The sequence below is a fragment of the Ascaphus truei genome, chromosome 2, assembly GCF_040206685.1.
Source record: "Ascaphus truei isolate aAscTru1 chromosome 2, aAscTru1.hap1, whole genome shotgun sequence".
In the NCBI taxonomy this organism is placed as follows: domain Eukaryota; kingdom Metazoa; phylum Chordata; class Amphibia; order Anura; family Ascaphidae; genus Ascaphus; species Ascaphus truei.
In genome coordinates this window covers 455,144,198-455,160,689 of record NC_134484.1, presented here as the reverse complement: position 1 = coordinate 455,160,689, position 16,492 = coordinate 455,144,198, and the positions used below count along the sequence as shown (strand labels likewise).

Below are 16,492 nucleotides of genomic sequence, written 5' to 3'. Positions count from 1 at the left end.
GGGAGTGCGTGCGTGACTGAGGGAGTGCGTGCATGTAAGCTAAGCTGATCAAGGATCTGAGTAAGGCCGTGCGTATAGTGCCGGTGATGCCGCCCAAAAACAAACACATTGCTGCCGCCGCCGCGTGCGCTTATAGTAAGCGCGACAGCGGCAATGCGACAGAGCGGACTTTGGAAACCGGAAATATTTGATTTTTCAAGGGCTGTCACCTCATGTGACAGCTCCTCAACAAATCAAATGCCCGGTAGCCCGCGACGCCACCGCAAAGCGAAATATAACTTTTGCTAGCGGGGATGGGTGACGTCGCCAGTCACGGGCACTATATGCACAGCCTAAGGAAGCACAGCATTGTAAAACACTGTACTGTACAGTATTGTACTGTATTGTTTTCACCAAAGTCACAAATCAAAGTCCCAAAAATATATCAGTCAGTCAAATAAATGCACCTCACCTTCATGCTCTTTCAGTAAAAATACTGTACAGTAGAAGATATGCCCTCTCCTTCATCCTTCCTACATATTTTTAAAATAATTTTCCATTCATCCATGTTGTATCTGTCAGCACTTATAAGAAAAATATTCAGACATTAAAGATTTTATTTCAATAAAGCCTACTGTATTTATTTTGGTTACAAATTCATTATTTACATCAGTTATGCATGTATATGATGTTTGCAGTACAGTACATGCATTGTAAAGTGGAAAAAAGGTAGTGCTTCACTTTAAGTACATTTTCGCTTTACATACATGCTCCGGTCCCATTGCGTATGTTAAAGCGGGGTGTGCCTGTATATGCAGTAGTAATAGTTTAGTTAAATGACAAACAGTTATGTAACTTTCTGTTAACAGCACGCGATTTTTTTTATTTTCTCTTTTATGCATTGAGTGCAGTGTGAGCATCTATCATTGCTACTCTATATTACAAAATGTCCATGATTTATTCATCAGCCTTATAGCATTTTGGCATTGTATGTTATATTAAACATTTTAGTGCCATGTACTATGTCAGCTTTTGACAAGTTATCACACTCGAGATGTTCTTGGATTCAGAAATACAGACCATAAAATTGTCACGTTCCGATGTAAGAGGCACTATTGTACCCACAGGCCCATGCCTGCAGGTACAATTAAGGGTTTAGCCATGCCCCTGTTGTAAAGTGGAATGAAAAAGCATACCAGTGTAGCCCATGTATGAAATAGTGGGCTACCTATCCTTCTCCTACTGGAGTAAGCTCTGGTAAGGGCAGGTGCCAGTAGTAATCATGGGTCCCCCCCCTCCCCACCAAGCCCTGCCTTGAGTGATAGAGGTAGGCCCCTGACTCTGTGGCAGGCCGGAGACAGACGGGAGGTCCTGCTGACATCATAAGGGGCAGGGCTGTATCTATTTAGTGGGCTGCTCCTGTGTGTGTCTGGGGTTGTTCAGTCTGTTGCAGTGGAGAGAAAGGAGTGTCTGTCTGGAGAGTGGATGCTGTTGGAGTTGTGAGAGTGGAGAGTGCTGGAACAGAGAGAGCATGGTCTGGGAGTTCAAGGACACAGGAGAAAAGACACTCAGCCATACTGATTAGAGCTGATAGCACTGTAGTGCTGTGGACCAATGCCCCTCACCCTGCTGAGGGGGTAGGGGGGGAGATCTACCCTCACCCAGAGAGTATATCCTGGAGATGGGGGTTGGGTATTGAAGCCCCCAACCAGCCATCCTGCTAGGGTACAGCCTGGAGGAGAGGAGTGGAGGAATACATCTGTACATGTGGAAGCACTGCTGTATATGAACTGCTGTGTGCCGCTGTGCATGAAGTGTTGCTGATCTGTTGTGTCAAGGACAATAAAGAGTGCTGCTATTTTATCAGAGACTGTGGGCCTCATGCAGTAAGCGTTGATAAGGGAAATATGGCCATGTTATAGCCAAAATTGGGTTTGAGATTCAGTAAGCGCCGATAAGTGCTTCATATCGCCAGGTTTCGGAGCCGATAATTTGGTTATGGCCAGTCGCCTGCCGATAAGCCTGTTTTCGACACTGATCGCCACTTTTTTAAATCGGCTGGATTCAACAAAAAAAAACAGCTTATCGGGGCTGATCGGCACTACGAAATTGAGATGTTATGGCCGATTTCTCCCGCCAACTAAAGTTGGCATTTTGGACGGGAGAACGATCGCTAAGGCTGCCGGAACGGCACTTAGAAAAAAAACATCTTCTGTACATCAATGGAAGTCAATGGAGCGGGGACGTATAACAGTATAGTACTGTTTACGTTTCATTGCTCACAATACAAGGGGGATTTGCATTACAGTGTGGGGGCATTCCCTGCATTGTGTCACAGCTGACGTGTCTTATTTGCATAACATTCGACTTTTACATGTTTTCAGCATTTGCGGGTCACATTACTCATCATGTGATGATGTGGCAAGGGAAAATACTATACTACACTCTTAAAGGAGAACCTCACATCATATCACACATTTTACTCAACTCAGCGACAATTATTTACATGATGTCACACATGTCACACATGTCACACATACACAGTATATTCATCTTCCTTTACATTACACAATGCTTGTAATGTGACACGCATCTTTAAACGTTCATGTACATCTGTATTCTCATGTTTACATATACTTTTGGGTCCTCCCTATTTTCATGACGTCACTTATTGGACGCTCAATCACATTGCATGTTTACATTGTAACCGTTGCATTACAAGCACTTCAACCTAACTTATACACACATGTACAGTAATTCATCATTGGGACACCTTGTAAACTCATTCTATACCAACTATCCTCCTTACACAAATGCATGCATATGCACACGACTATTCATTGTTGCCAACATGTCACAATAACATGGATAATTACACATGTTACACAAAACTTTTCCCACGTCAATCTCAGCCTTTTTGTCTCATTACATGACTGACTCTTGCGTTCACAAGTGTTACATGCATTGCACATGCAACTATTTATTTGCAAGCAATCTTTGTACAAAGCTTCACGTCACATCATTGCCAAATATCATCATTCCCTGCAGAATACACACAACAAATACTTAGAACAACAAGTGCACACAGCTTGCCACAGAAGTACTTTATTATGTTAATGTAACACCTTGCATTTTACTATGTCACCTGACATCATCACATACCTATTTAAAGGACGCACATTACCTGCTCATTCACAGCTACTCATTTCAAAATGTTGCGAATGTTTAGGAGACGCAGGAACATTCTTTTCTATGACATGCTTGATGATCAAGAGAATCATATAGGGCAAGGTAGGGACACACCGAGGGACAGTGACAGTGACGCGGATACGACAGGGACAGGGAGAGGGACAGGCCGAGGGACAGGTAGAGGGACAGGAGATCAGAGGAGAAGACAGAGGAGACAACTTGTGCCTCGTCCGCGTCTGTACAGGGAGAGAACCCTGTTAGATGGGATGAGTGAGGAGGAGATTGTAAGTCGCTATCGTTTGAGTTCAGCAGCAATCTTAGCTCTTTATGAGGAGATAAGGGGGGATTTAGATTTTTTCACAGCCAGAGGTCGTGCAGTCCCTGGGCTTGTTAAAATGCTGTGCTCATTACATTATCTTGCTTCCGCGTCATACCAGACAACTGTGGGCATAGTGGGCGGGGTCTCGCAATCTACATTCTCGCGGGCCTTGACCCAGTTTCTCTATGCACTCAATAGACGCGCTAGGAATTATATTCATTTTCCTACAGAGGCGACAGAGTGGCTGGAAGTCAGGACTGGCTTTTATAATATAGCAGGGATACCATGTGTGCTGGGTGCAATCGATTGCACACATGTTGCTTTGATTGCACCTAGTCAGAGTGAGCATGTGTACCGCAATCGGAAGCACTACCATTCACTCAATGTACAGGTGGTATGTGATGCCACGATGAGGATAATGCATGTGGTACCCAAGTTCCCTGGTTCCAGTCACGATTCCTCTATCCTGAGGAACTCTTCAGTCTTCCATGCGTTCGAAGAGGGACATTTTGAACATGGTTGGCTGCTGGGTGAGTACATATTTACATGTTCTAACACAAAACACATGTTGATTTAGGAATGTTGGCATTGTACAATTTGATCACTAATGTCAGCTTATGTGTGCTCCATTCATTATAGGTGACTCAGGATACGGAATTAGGCCGTGGCTCTTGACTCCGGTGCTAAACCCTCAAACTGAAGCAGAGGACAGGTACAATGCAGCCCATATATCTACAAGATCTGTTATAGAGAGGACATTTGGCCTACTCAAGACCAGGTTTAGGTGTCTGGACAGAACTGGTGGGGCTCTTCTATACAAGCCTCAAAAAGTGTCTGATATTATCCTTGCCTGTTGCATTTTGCACAATGTTGCACTCAGGCACAATGTACAGTCAGACCTAGCTGAGGCTTTGGTAGACGAGCATCCCACCCATGTAGCTGCTGAAAATGAACAAACAGCCAGTGGTGGCCAGACACGACAGAATCTCATCAATTCATTTTTTTCTTGTAAGTACAAACTCATATGTTCCTAGTACTACTTTTATAGTTTAATTATGTTATATTAACAATAATGTTTCTTTATATAACCTTCTGTTAGGACACAGATGAATATGGGTTGCACACCTTTCTTTTCTCTGCTGTGTGCACAAAGGGATGTGGCACCGGTATGTTATTGTTGCACAGGTTATATAATCCCTCTTCAATTGTACTTTAGTTGTGTGTATGTGAATACAACTTGGGTAACAAAGCAATAATATTTTAGCATTGTGTTATTCCTTATGCTAAGACAAAACACATATTATGCCCATAATCATTCATGCTTCTAGTATGCTTACATACAATGTTATTGGTGCAGTGTAACATGTACATCCATATGATGTGTACACCAGGCTGATTTACATTTTGAATGTCATGAAATATACATGGTGTTGTACATTTAACACCAAATACACACTTTGCTGTGTTGTTTACGGTACTGAAGATGGCATGTCAATGTTTGCAATTTATATATTGTTCCTTTGCATTATAGGTATATCTCCAGTATGACTGATCATGGTATGTATATTTGCTGACATCTCTCATAAGATGTGGCTACCTCAATCTTCCTATAATTATTGGAACTAAAAACCCAACATATTGGTTTAAACACAAATGTTACATATATGTACTTTCTGTATCATGTATATGCATTTAGCTACTCTTGAGCTTTCATGTGCATTGTATTACAAAATGATTACTCACATTTCATCACATTTTATGTATGTTTCCTTATAATTTCCATTAATGTAATATAGAGGTGGTTGGAGAAAAGGGGATAACTGTACTTATTTGTTTACTTACGGGAGCACATTCATCACTAGCATAGACACACTTTTTAAGACAACTGTTTGTGTCTCTATCAATTGGTGTAGGATCCATGTATAACACCGACAAATGATAACACCAGCTTTATTATGGTAGCTTATATCATCATATTGACTATACTATGTATTTCTAAACGATTAATAAACACAGTAAACTATAGTTAGTTAGGTTAATGAAATATACACAGAAACGTACTTCATAACATGATGGTGATGTCATATTCAGAACATCATGCATTGGAGGGGACCATAACATCTGGCCACTAACATTATTTGCTACAGTCCCAAACCATTTTATCTACATACCCATGTAACAAGAGATTTTAAAAATAAATGGCTACTTGGTTGTAAGTGTCCTTTACATTGGGAGAAGGAGTGGCTCACTGAGTAAAGACACACACTGGCACTGATAGTTTGAAGCAGGGGAGTCTGGTTCAATTCCCGGTGTGGGCTCCTTGTGACCTTGGCCAAGTCACTTTATCTCCCTGTGCCTCATGCGGAAAAAAAACATTTGTACGTTCCACGGGCCAGGGACCTCAGGCTGAAACATGTGTCTGTAAATCGCTGCGTACAACTAGCAGCCCTATACATGAACATGCTCATATTATTATTATTATTGTTACATAGTTTCGACAGTCATACGTTCCATTACATATTAGAATACACAAATGTGTTAGCAGAGTGGGAATGGTTGTTATATATAAAACACACCATGTCATAAAATGTTAGTAGTCATTAAAGAACACTCAATAAAAATTCATGAGGCACTCTTTTGCAACATCATTATGTTAATTAAGTGCTTATGCAATATAGGCATAAGGGTATCACATTTTTAATTGTTTGTTAATAAGCGCTGCAAGCAATATAAAATTAGTTCCATATGTAGTATAGTAGTCGGTGGCTCCTCCTCACAATCATCTCATATAAAGGTAGACTCTTCTGAAATCATACATTGATCCGATTGTATCTTCCCCGACATCTCTGAAATACAGCAAACACATGATGGTCAAAGATGGCACCTTACTAGATATGCATCCGTGACAACGCGTTACGCAGCTCTATATGATTGTGTAGATACACACGTCAGTCACTTATATGTTAGAAGTAAAACTGTTCATCAGTATGTAATGTTTCTTTACATTTGTAGCAGGCATAACTATGTATAAGAAGTGAACGTTGCCTGTATACTGAAAGATGTGCGCGCACATCTTTGTGTGCGCACGCACTTCACGCTTGGCTCCACTAACTGTTAGCGCATGCGCAAAACAAAGCGTACGTTGTGCGTTCAATACATGTTGAAAATACCAGTAAACATAACATCTTTATTTCAAATACAATGAAGACGAAACTACATTCGTTCTAAACGAGTACATCTGTATTCTTTTTAAACAGACGTGTTTGAACAGAAAGCACGGCCGATAACACAATGCGCAAATGCAATACGTGTGACGTCATGTTAAGCCAGCGTGAAACGCACGCTAACACTCCTCCCACTCAATTAACATTCGGCTAACGCCCAGGGTACGCCTACAAACACTGAGCCGCACGCATCACACACTGCAGTTACCGTTACTATAACAAAACATGACAGCCAATAGGCTTTGAGGCGCGCACGTCGCTTGGGGGCGGGACTTACATCACTAATCCTTTTTAAGGACGCCTTGGCCCATGACAAGGGTCCCACGTCATACGTGGTGGACCCGGTTTTCAATGTTGTAGATGTTGCATGATAACAAAACAGGTATGTGTTAGAGTAATGGTAAAATGTTGCTAATATGTTTAAAGGGATAGGAAAGTACGTATATTTATTCCGTCAGCAATGTGTACTACTCTTTCAGGTCCTACTATATTGTATTAGGAAACAATTTGTTTGTGATCGCTACATGTTATGCAGTCTGCAATGTTACGCTGTATCCACGCATTGAAAGTGAAAATGGTGGTTACAAAAAAAAAAAAAATTTAAACGCAGAGTCAACGCATAACGATTGTTATATTTACCATTCTTCTAGAATTAACTCTTCGCCTGGCTGCAACTGGTCGCTCCAGAAATGCAAGCCATTTTCATCCACGCTTAACCCAACCGCTGAATCCAGTATGGCACATATCTCCTCCAGGATGCGCTCATAGGAATCGCCACTGCTTTCTTCAAATAATTGGTCGGGAGGTAGGTTCATTTCTTCCGGTTCCCATTCCAATGCAATTTCAGCTGAAAGGCTTGGTACATAATCATAGTACTTTTGTTCTTGTACAATGTGGGTTTCAGGAATGGAGGCTGCAGATATTGCAGCACGTATCGATTCAAACGGATCAGTAGTAGCGGATACATTGCTATTGCCATTAGGAATAAATATGCCTTTCACGACAATATAAGTGCCGTCTTTCAGGAGAAATTGTTTTTCCGGGGCAATCTTCCAGAAACCATAGGTGTGTTGTAGCTTATCCTGGTCACGTTCAAAAAAGTCATTACTTGATAAAGTGAATCTTATTGAGGAATTAAAATTCCGTGCATGCTTACGGTCTTGGTAATAAGGATATTTTGCTCGAATGAAATCATCGATTTGGCGTGTGCTTGCTTTCTGTCCGCGACTGTTCAAGATGGCTTCACAGATCATGTACTTATACCCTAAAAGGGGATTAATATTGTTAACGAATTCATCAGCCATGTCTGAGTAGCACAAAAGCTGTGTGCAGGTCTGTGTTATTTGCTCATCAAAATGAATGTGCTGAATGGCTAACAAACTCCTGTTTTTCCTTGTCAAGGTCAACAAAAGTAACTACTTTGACTCCTTATTTCAAACGCCAATTGGATTTGTTTGTCTAATTGGGTTAACAGTTGTGGTTCGTGATATGGGACTGTGGGAGAAACATTTCTCCTTCTTTTATCTCGTTTGTGAAAAACATCCCTAGACTGTGAATGCGTTCACATAGTGTTTTTTTGAAAACTAACAAAGACCAGTGTGTGAAAATATTTCTTAGCCAGGCATATCAGTAAAAACACACCTGCAAAAAGAAATGTTTTTTCCCCGCTTACATTTCTGTGTGTATGTGAAAGTCTGGTTAACTCCCTGTCTGCATGAGTTTAAATACGTGTGTATATATATATATATATATATATATATATATATATATATATATATATAAATATATCTCTTATAAAAATATATATATATTTATATATAATATTTTTTTTTTTTTTATATTGCAGGAGTACACACAACATTGATGGCATTAAGTATACCTTGTATGAAACCTATTTAAATGGTGAGAAACATGATTGAATTAAGTAATAAACATTTGTTTAAGCACAATACTGTTAGAGTCTCATACTTAGGATATTTCTCAAACATTAGGCCTGTATTATTAAAATAGTGTGCTTTCACAAGGAAGCATGAAGTGTATTAGTTTGTGTATACCAGTTTATATAGTACTATATATATATATATATATATATATATATATATATATATATATATATATATATATATACACACACATATATACATATATATATATATATATATATATATATAGACATATATACATATATATATACACATATATACATATATATATACACATATATACATATATATATACACATATATACATATATATATACACATATATACATATATATATACACATATATACATATATATATATATATACACACACTCACACTCACACTCACTCAGTGTGTGTGTGTGTGTGTGTGTGTGTGTGTGTGTATATATATTATTATACATTCTGAGATGTTATAGAAACGAACACACAACTGATTAAAGGACAAAATTACAATGGCCAAGCAAGGCAAAGGTAAGTAATAATTTACACATAATCCTGCTGTACACGTACAAGAAAGATGTTTGCACTTACTTAGGTGTTTTAATAATTGCATGTGACTAATATGCATATGCAATTCTTACATCAATTAACACACCCAAATGCAATGTTTTGCTGCAAAGTCAATGGCAGCTTCTCTAAACTTAGCAACTGGCTCCTGGTGGACCATTACTGAACAGACGATTACAACATAAATATTTATAACACAATTAATTATGAGTGTTAACATTTCCAAAACTTCACGTGTACAAGAACATAGTTGAAAGTTTGGAAACAACACAGTCTTCAGCATACATACAATAGTAATTAGATAATGTGAAGTCAACAAAACAAGGCCAAAGACATATTTTCTGAATTATAACATTTATTTTTTTTGTTCCTTTTGCGAGCGAGTAACAGGCCTGCTTGTTGTCTCTTGAATTTTCCTTTTTCTTTTGCCACCAACTTTAGGCACAACAGAGCCACTTTGAGTGGCCTCTGGCACTTCACGGGCAGGGCTTGTGGCCAGTGACTGTTCACCTACGGGGCTTGTGGCCAGTGACTCACCTACAGGGCTTGTGGCCAGTGACTCACCTACAGGGCTTGTGGCCAGTGACTCACCTACAGGGCTTTTGGGCAGTGATTCACCTACAGGGCTTTTGGGCAGTGATTCACCTACAGGGCTTTTGGGCAGCGATTCACCTACAGGGCTTTTGGGCAGCGACTCACCTACAGGGCTTTTGGGCAGCGACTCACCTACAGGGCTTTTGGGCAGCGATTCACCTACAGGGCTTTTGGGTAGTGACTGTTCACGGACAGGGCTTGTGCCCAGTGACACATGTGAGCAAGTTGGTAGACACTGCACAAGTGATGGTTGGTCTGTTTCATGTGTGTCTTTTGTTGTTTTTGACCAAAAACTGGTCAGTAGTAACTGCTTGTATTTTGTTTTTGTGGGCTCCTTTGTAGGTGTCAGCTGCTGATTTTGTACAGATGGCAGTGGTAGTATGTCGTCAGGAACCTGCACAGCAATCTCTGCTACTTGACCGGTAACATTTGGGCCTGGTGAATGAATATCAGATGAATGTGGTGAAAACTGACCTGCATGAACAGATCCTGGCTGGGAGGTGTTGAATTGTGGTACATTAGTCATTCTCCAGTAATTAGCTTGTGTTTGCTGAACAACTAATGCTTCGAATGAGGTGTTGATTTTTTGCAACTGTTTAGGCACTTCAATGAAGACTCTGTGGAGATGTGCCAATTGTGATACTGTTTCTTCCTGCAGTCCAATCATCCTTTCCAGCACTGTCATCATGTCTGAATGGCGACGATTTTCTGCGTCCACTATTTTTCCCTCTGAAGCTACAATTGCATCGTATGTGGAAGTTGATGGACGATTTGGCGGTACAACAGTTTCTATTGGCACCTCTTCATGGTCACATGATTGTATTTCAGTCTCTTCTGTGGCGTCATCCTCATCATACTCATCATCCTCATCACCATGATGTTCTAAAAAGAAATGTACACATTATTAAATGGCATGTTAATGTATGCTGTGTTACTATGTAATTGTACTATGTCCTAAGTAACACCTAACATGTTAGCATACGTTTTATAACCTCATTAAAAACTACCTTGACTTACGAATAATGTTTGGACTCAGTATGAAATATGAATGAATGAAAAGTTGCTCTAAACTCAGAAGTCCTACATGATAATTAACATCACTAACACAATACATGTTGCCTTACACTTAATTTTCACTGACACTAAGTAATCCTATTTAAAGAAGATGTGCAAAACAAATAATGCACATGACAACATAACATATAGAAGAGCACATATTATATGGCCAGCAAATGATACACTCACCTTCTAGTAGTGTTGAGCTGGCTGACCCAGGTGAAGACACTTGTTCCATCTCAGGTGACACATGTCCTCCAGGGGCAACTATATATAACAATAACATAAGTTTTACATTTACATGTGTAAATATTGAACAAACACTTATTGTATGTTCTGTATTTATGATTAACTAACAACATCAGTTCCTTAACCGAAAATGTGTGTGAAAGTGAACATAAATAGTTGTAATAACACTGTACATGCCTGTGTACTTAGAATTTTTGAGTTCCCTAACATACAACATACTATGTTTCTGCAGTAATGCGTGAGGATAAATAGATTAAATGAGTACATAAAAATCATATGTTGTGTAGTGATATCAGTATCATAATGTACATAACTATCATGAGATGACCATTCACAATGGTTATCATGAAGGTGGTCATATTGCAAAAAGTGTTGTTTTTGGTAGAGGATATGTGTGGTACATTAATCGAAGATGTGGCACACCTGAATGTGGCTGTGACTCAACAAGACAACACATGCAGTGTGTGATAATGTGTCTTTCATAGTAGTTCAACTATAGATATGAGTGAACTAATGTGTGACGTACGCTTTGATAAGTAATGAGTTGTTGGGGCATTTAGTAGCTAGAGTTAAGCTTTCAAATGAGTGTGATTAACTTCAGTTGTGCTATTCAGGTTGTAAGAAAGGTATTCCCTTCCCCAAAAAGCCTAATCAGCCACACCTTTCAATGACTTGAAACAGGTGCAAATGGTGTGAACTAAGTTGACCGTGAAATGAGGCTGTAATTAGTGTGTGTGCTGAACCCCACCCCCTCTGTTGAAGTGTATGCTGTGATGAGATATTAATTGCAGCTGCTTTAACACAATGGTAGATGAGCTAAGTAGTCATCTGCAGTGTTTAAGTTATGAAAACAATGACATAACATATGCTACGTGTGCCTCATTATGCTGTCTGTATATGACATAAAGCAAAAATGGACCTTTTCATAAGCAACTATAGATGTGTTAGTGCCAGTGATGTTTGTAGGCCGTTACATGCAATTTCTTTGATGCATGCTTAAAATAGGCAGTAATGTCATGTTTGTCGGAGTAAAATCAATAAAATACACAATAACATGATACATATTTCTGTTCTGTACCTGTAGCTACTAATAATTTCTCATGAACATGTGTTACACGTGTACTACCCTGTTGTTCCCCATCTTCGCCCACCATCAATTGCTTCCACTGCAGCTATGCATTTTGGGAATTCACATGTAAATGAGCACGCAATGGCACGTGCTATATTAGTTACTGCTTTTAGTAGGACTACTACATATATGTCTATTTTGAGATATATATATACAGAATCAGACATATACATATATAGATGCAGGTATGCTTATATTGTGAAGACAGTATAAAAAGCAGTGTAACTATGCAAAATAACTGTAAGCAACGACACGCCTAGTACAGTAATATTTATCACCTGCTGGAAATTGTGACGGATAAATTCCAATGTCACGGTCACCAGCCAAGCCTTCCACGACGACGGTAAGTAATTTTGGCCGAAGCAGCTCCTCCAATGGAGTCAATATGAGACGTTGTGGTGTGGGCCCACCTCCAGTGCCAGTAGCATGCACGCGTTGGTCTTGTATTTTCTTTTTCAATTTGGACCTAATATCATCAAATCTTTTCCGACAATGATACTTGTCCCTGACACTATTCCCACAGGCATTGACACCAATGACTATTGTGTCCCACATTTCTTTTTTGCTTGCTGCACTTGTCCGCCCTTGAAAAACATATAAAAGATATGAGGTAAATGAATAATAATATAAGCACCAGTTTCCTACACTGCTAGCTGTTCCAAGTGATAGCAAACATGCTGTTTTATGTGTAATATGTGCAGCACATGAGCATTCACTACTAAACCTATACATGTAAGCAAGGTTGCATTCATATTGTATGCAGTTCTGGCAAATTGACCGCCTGTGTTTATTTGTCCTTGTAAGGCATGATAAAAAGCTGTGTTTCCACACTAATGAACATAGAAAGATATTGTGTACCCATATTTGCATATGAACAAAACTCAGATGACCTAGGATCACATGTATTTGAATAATAAATGTAAAGTTACACTTACCTACTAAATGTCCATATATACTGTCATAGTGCTCCAGAATGCCAGTGACAAGAGCCCTATTTTCCTGGTCATTGAAGCGAGGATTACGTGGCTTCTCCACACGTTTTTTCCGAGCAGGTTTAGGGTCAGAGCTTGGCTGGTGCTGACTGGACTCTCCTTCTTCCAATGGAAGAGCCTCCAAAAGCTGGCCACCAGCAAGCACGCCACCACCATCCACCCCATCAGCAACTGCGCCACCAGCAGCACTCCCAGCACCAGCACTCCCACTCCTAGCACCAGCACTCCCACTCCTAGCACCAGCACTCACACTCCTAGCACCAGCACTCACACTCCTAGCACCAGCACTCCCAGCACCAGCACTCCCACTCACAGCAACAGCACTCCCACTCCCAGCACCAGCACTCCCACTCACAGCAACAGCACTCCCACTCCCAACAACAGCACTCCCACTCCCAACAACAGCACTCCCACTCCCAGCAACACCACTCGCAGCACCAGCACTCCCACTCCCAACAACAGCACTCCCACTCCCAGCAACACCACTCGGTGCACCAGCAACATCACTCCCCTGAACAGAACGTTCACTCCGACGCGTACTCCCACGAGTAGCACTCCCACTCCCACCAGCATCACTCTTCCCACGCTTTGCGGGCATACTTCCAGCACTCACAAAAAACAGACAAGAAATGTACAGGCAATCACACGACCCACTTCCACATATAAAACAAGACAAAGATGTAAACAAAACAACAAAGGACAAAGCTCACCCAATACACAACAAGTCTCTCAGTCAATATGCAAATGTTCAATCGTCCAGCTCTGTGCGTCTCTCTCTCTCTCTCACTCCCAACAACACAGAGAATGATTAGCAGTACACGTTGCCTTTAAATATGGCGCGCAATCAAAAACATGCTTGTTTCGCCTGATTCAGCAAGATTTGTGATTGTGCAACCTAACAGCACCCCGCCACGCACGCCGATACACCTGTGTGTGATCGGCTCATCATCGTGAGAGTGGGCGGATTTGTTTTCTGGTTGATTTTGAATGTATTCGGCACTTACTGCATACGGAGAGGGAAAAACGCCAATAACATGACTAATCGATAAGCTTGCCGATTTCACATAATCGTCGCTTACTGCATGAGGCCCTGTGTGTGTGAGATTGGAATCTCTCGCCCTGGGACCAGGGCTTTCTCTGGGAAGATTCCAACCTATCCCCTAGGTTTCGCCAGAGAATGGAGGCGCTGCACCACCACCACTAAAGATGAAGGCATATACCCCAGAAGCCTATCCCTGTTGTCCCCAATACCAACGCGGGAGACTCAGGCCCTTCTGTTCCAAGCAGGTATGCACCACCATATACATGTAGCCAGCCCTCACTACACCTTAGAGGTCCAATTGGCGACCGGGGGGGGGGGAGGGAACATGGGCTACACCTGGTTAGTACACACAATTAAAAATACAATTTCTGCTTCATTTATGATAATTGGCATCTTTTAGTGCCACTGGGCTGGCCTTAGGTTTTGCGGTGCCCAAGGCAGCACGCTGGAAGAAGGCTCCCCCCCATTATAAAAAAGGGAACTTACCTTGACGATCAACCCTGCTCCGACACTGTCACGATGTCATGACATCCCGGTGTCATCTGACATCATGTTACCATGGCAATATGACGTCTCAGCATCGTGTGACATCATGTGCCCATGACAACGCATCTACATATGACGCCATGAGGTTGCATTGCCAGGGCAATGCAAACGCTATAAGAGATGACCTGCTCTGGAAAAGGTGATGAAAAACACACACACACGTCTACAACTACCTCTCTGTTGGGGTCCGGGGGCCCCCGTGCTCCTTCCTCTCCCTCCTTCTGTCGGTGCCAGGATCCAACTTCCGACCTCACGCTCCCTCCTCCAGTTCCCGCCTCCGGTCGGGTAAAGGTTGAATCTTGGTGCCAACAGGAGGGAGAGGAGGGAGCGCTGGGCATCCATAGGTGCAGGTCCCAAGGCAACCGCCTTGCTCCCCTTGCCCTAACGCCAGCCCTATATAAACACATTCTTATGATATTGTGTTCCCCGAAAATAAGTACTATGTATATTACTCTACCATACAGCAGAGGAGTATAGCTGCTTCTAACAAACAGATCATTTTTCAAGAAGAAACTTTTGCATATAGCATATATGAATAAAAAAAATTATGTCAGTCTGAGAATACTTACCAGTACCTTTAAATAATGTAGACGTGATGAAAAGGTAACAAATGCTGTGTGACAGCGATCTTTTTTGTCTGCAACCAGTGAAGATCCTGGAGGAGGGTGTTCTTACCTTCACAGCAACTACGGTATCTACAAAGCAGCTAACATTGGATATGTTAAAAGAAAATCTCGATGCAAATATCCAACTTTAGTCTGTTGCGTTGTACACTAAAGTAAAAGTTTAGTCACTGATCAGTCTGTCTGTGCAGCGCATTATGTTATGTGAAAAGTGACAGTTTTGCCTTCTTTAAGATTACTTTTTCTTTTTAGTAGACAATTTAGAAACTTCATTGCACTGCATTACTTCATACATCTTTCAAATTGCATTTGGCCTTTCAGTGTGATTGACTTTTACTTGTTAGCACTTCAACATGATCTTTAGACTTGCATCTTCTTGCTTGGAGGTGACATTTATATTCAAGGAAGTCCTTTAGGGTCAGAGAAGACATAACTATGACTCAACTGTGGTGCCAATGAGTTTCTGTAAAGGTCACTTTATAAACACAGATCGCTGCCTTTTTCTTTCAACGGAAAGATAATAGGAAAACACTTTTTGGAATACAGCGAAATCTATTTCATACACAAATTAAGATAGGAATATTTGGGCAGTTGTAAGACCAGTTCATTTATACCGGATTGTTATCCACAACAGATAATAAAATAGAGCCTATGAGAAACCTAATCAAATGTAATAGCAAATAAAAACGTTGAAATCTGGATAGTTTCAAAATGAGATGACAGATCTAATAAGTGGAGATAAGAAGAGAAAATCTAACTCTTATTTATCTACTTCTGAATTCATGTAAATAAATACTAATGGATGAACAAACAAATTATATAGACTCTGTTATAATTATGTAAGGATGTGTATATATATTAAAGGTTCCGCGCTGTCAATTACATAGGCAGCGCCATATTGTCCCTGTTTGCCAGCGAAGTTACTGCGTACCAGTTGGGCTGCGCATGTGCGAGGGAAGCGCGCGAAGGGTAATCATAAGTAGAGACTTGGAGGGGGTTTGAACTATGAACTCTGACTGTGATAAGGTCAGCTGAGGCTGAGGACCAATGGGATGCG

At 40.9% G+C, this 16,492-nt stretch overlaps 1 protein-coding gene across 1 annotated transcript; it reads right to left on the bottom strand.

Moving 5' to 3' along the window:
* Nucleotides 1-9,903: 9,903 nt before the first annotated feature.
* Nucleotides 9,904-15,866, bottom strand: LOC142488288 (uncharacterized). The gene is made up of 4 exons (XM_075588660.1): nucleotides 15,773-15,866; nucleotides 11,044-11,121; nucleotides 9,958-10,680; nucleotides 9,904-9,911 (listed from the first exon to the last, which is right to left on the bottom strand). The coding sequence occupies exons 1-4, from the start codon at nucleotides 15,864-15,866 to the stop codon at nucleotides 9,904-9,906; spliced, it is 903 nt and encodes a 300-aa protein (XP_075444775.1).
* Nucleotides 15,867-16,492: the final 626 nt, after the last annotated feature.

Coding starts and splice junctions, on each gene's coding strand:
- LOC142488288 (XM_075588660.1), bottom strand. CDS start 15,866: ATGTCTTCTCTGACCCTAAAGGACTTCCTTGAATATAAATGTCACCTC. Junction 11,122..15,772: donor TCATGTTGAAGTGCTAACAA/GTAAAAGTCAAT, acceptor TGTTATATATAG/TTGCCCCTGGAGGACATGTG. Junction 10,681..11,043: donor CAGCTCAACACTACTAGAAG/GTGAGTGTATCA, acceptor ATTTCTTTTTAG/AACATCATGGTGATGAGGAT.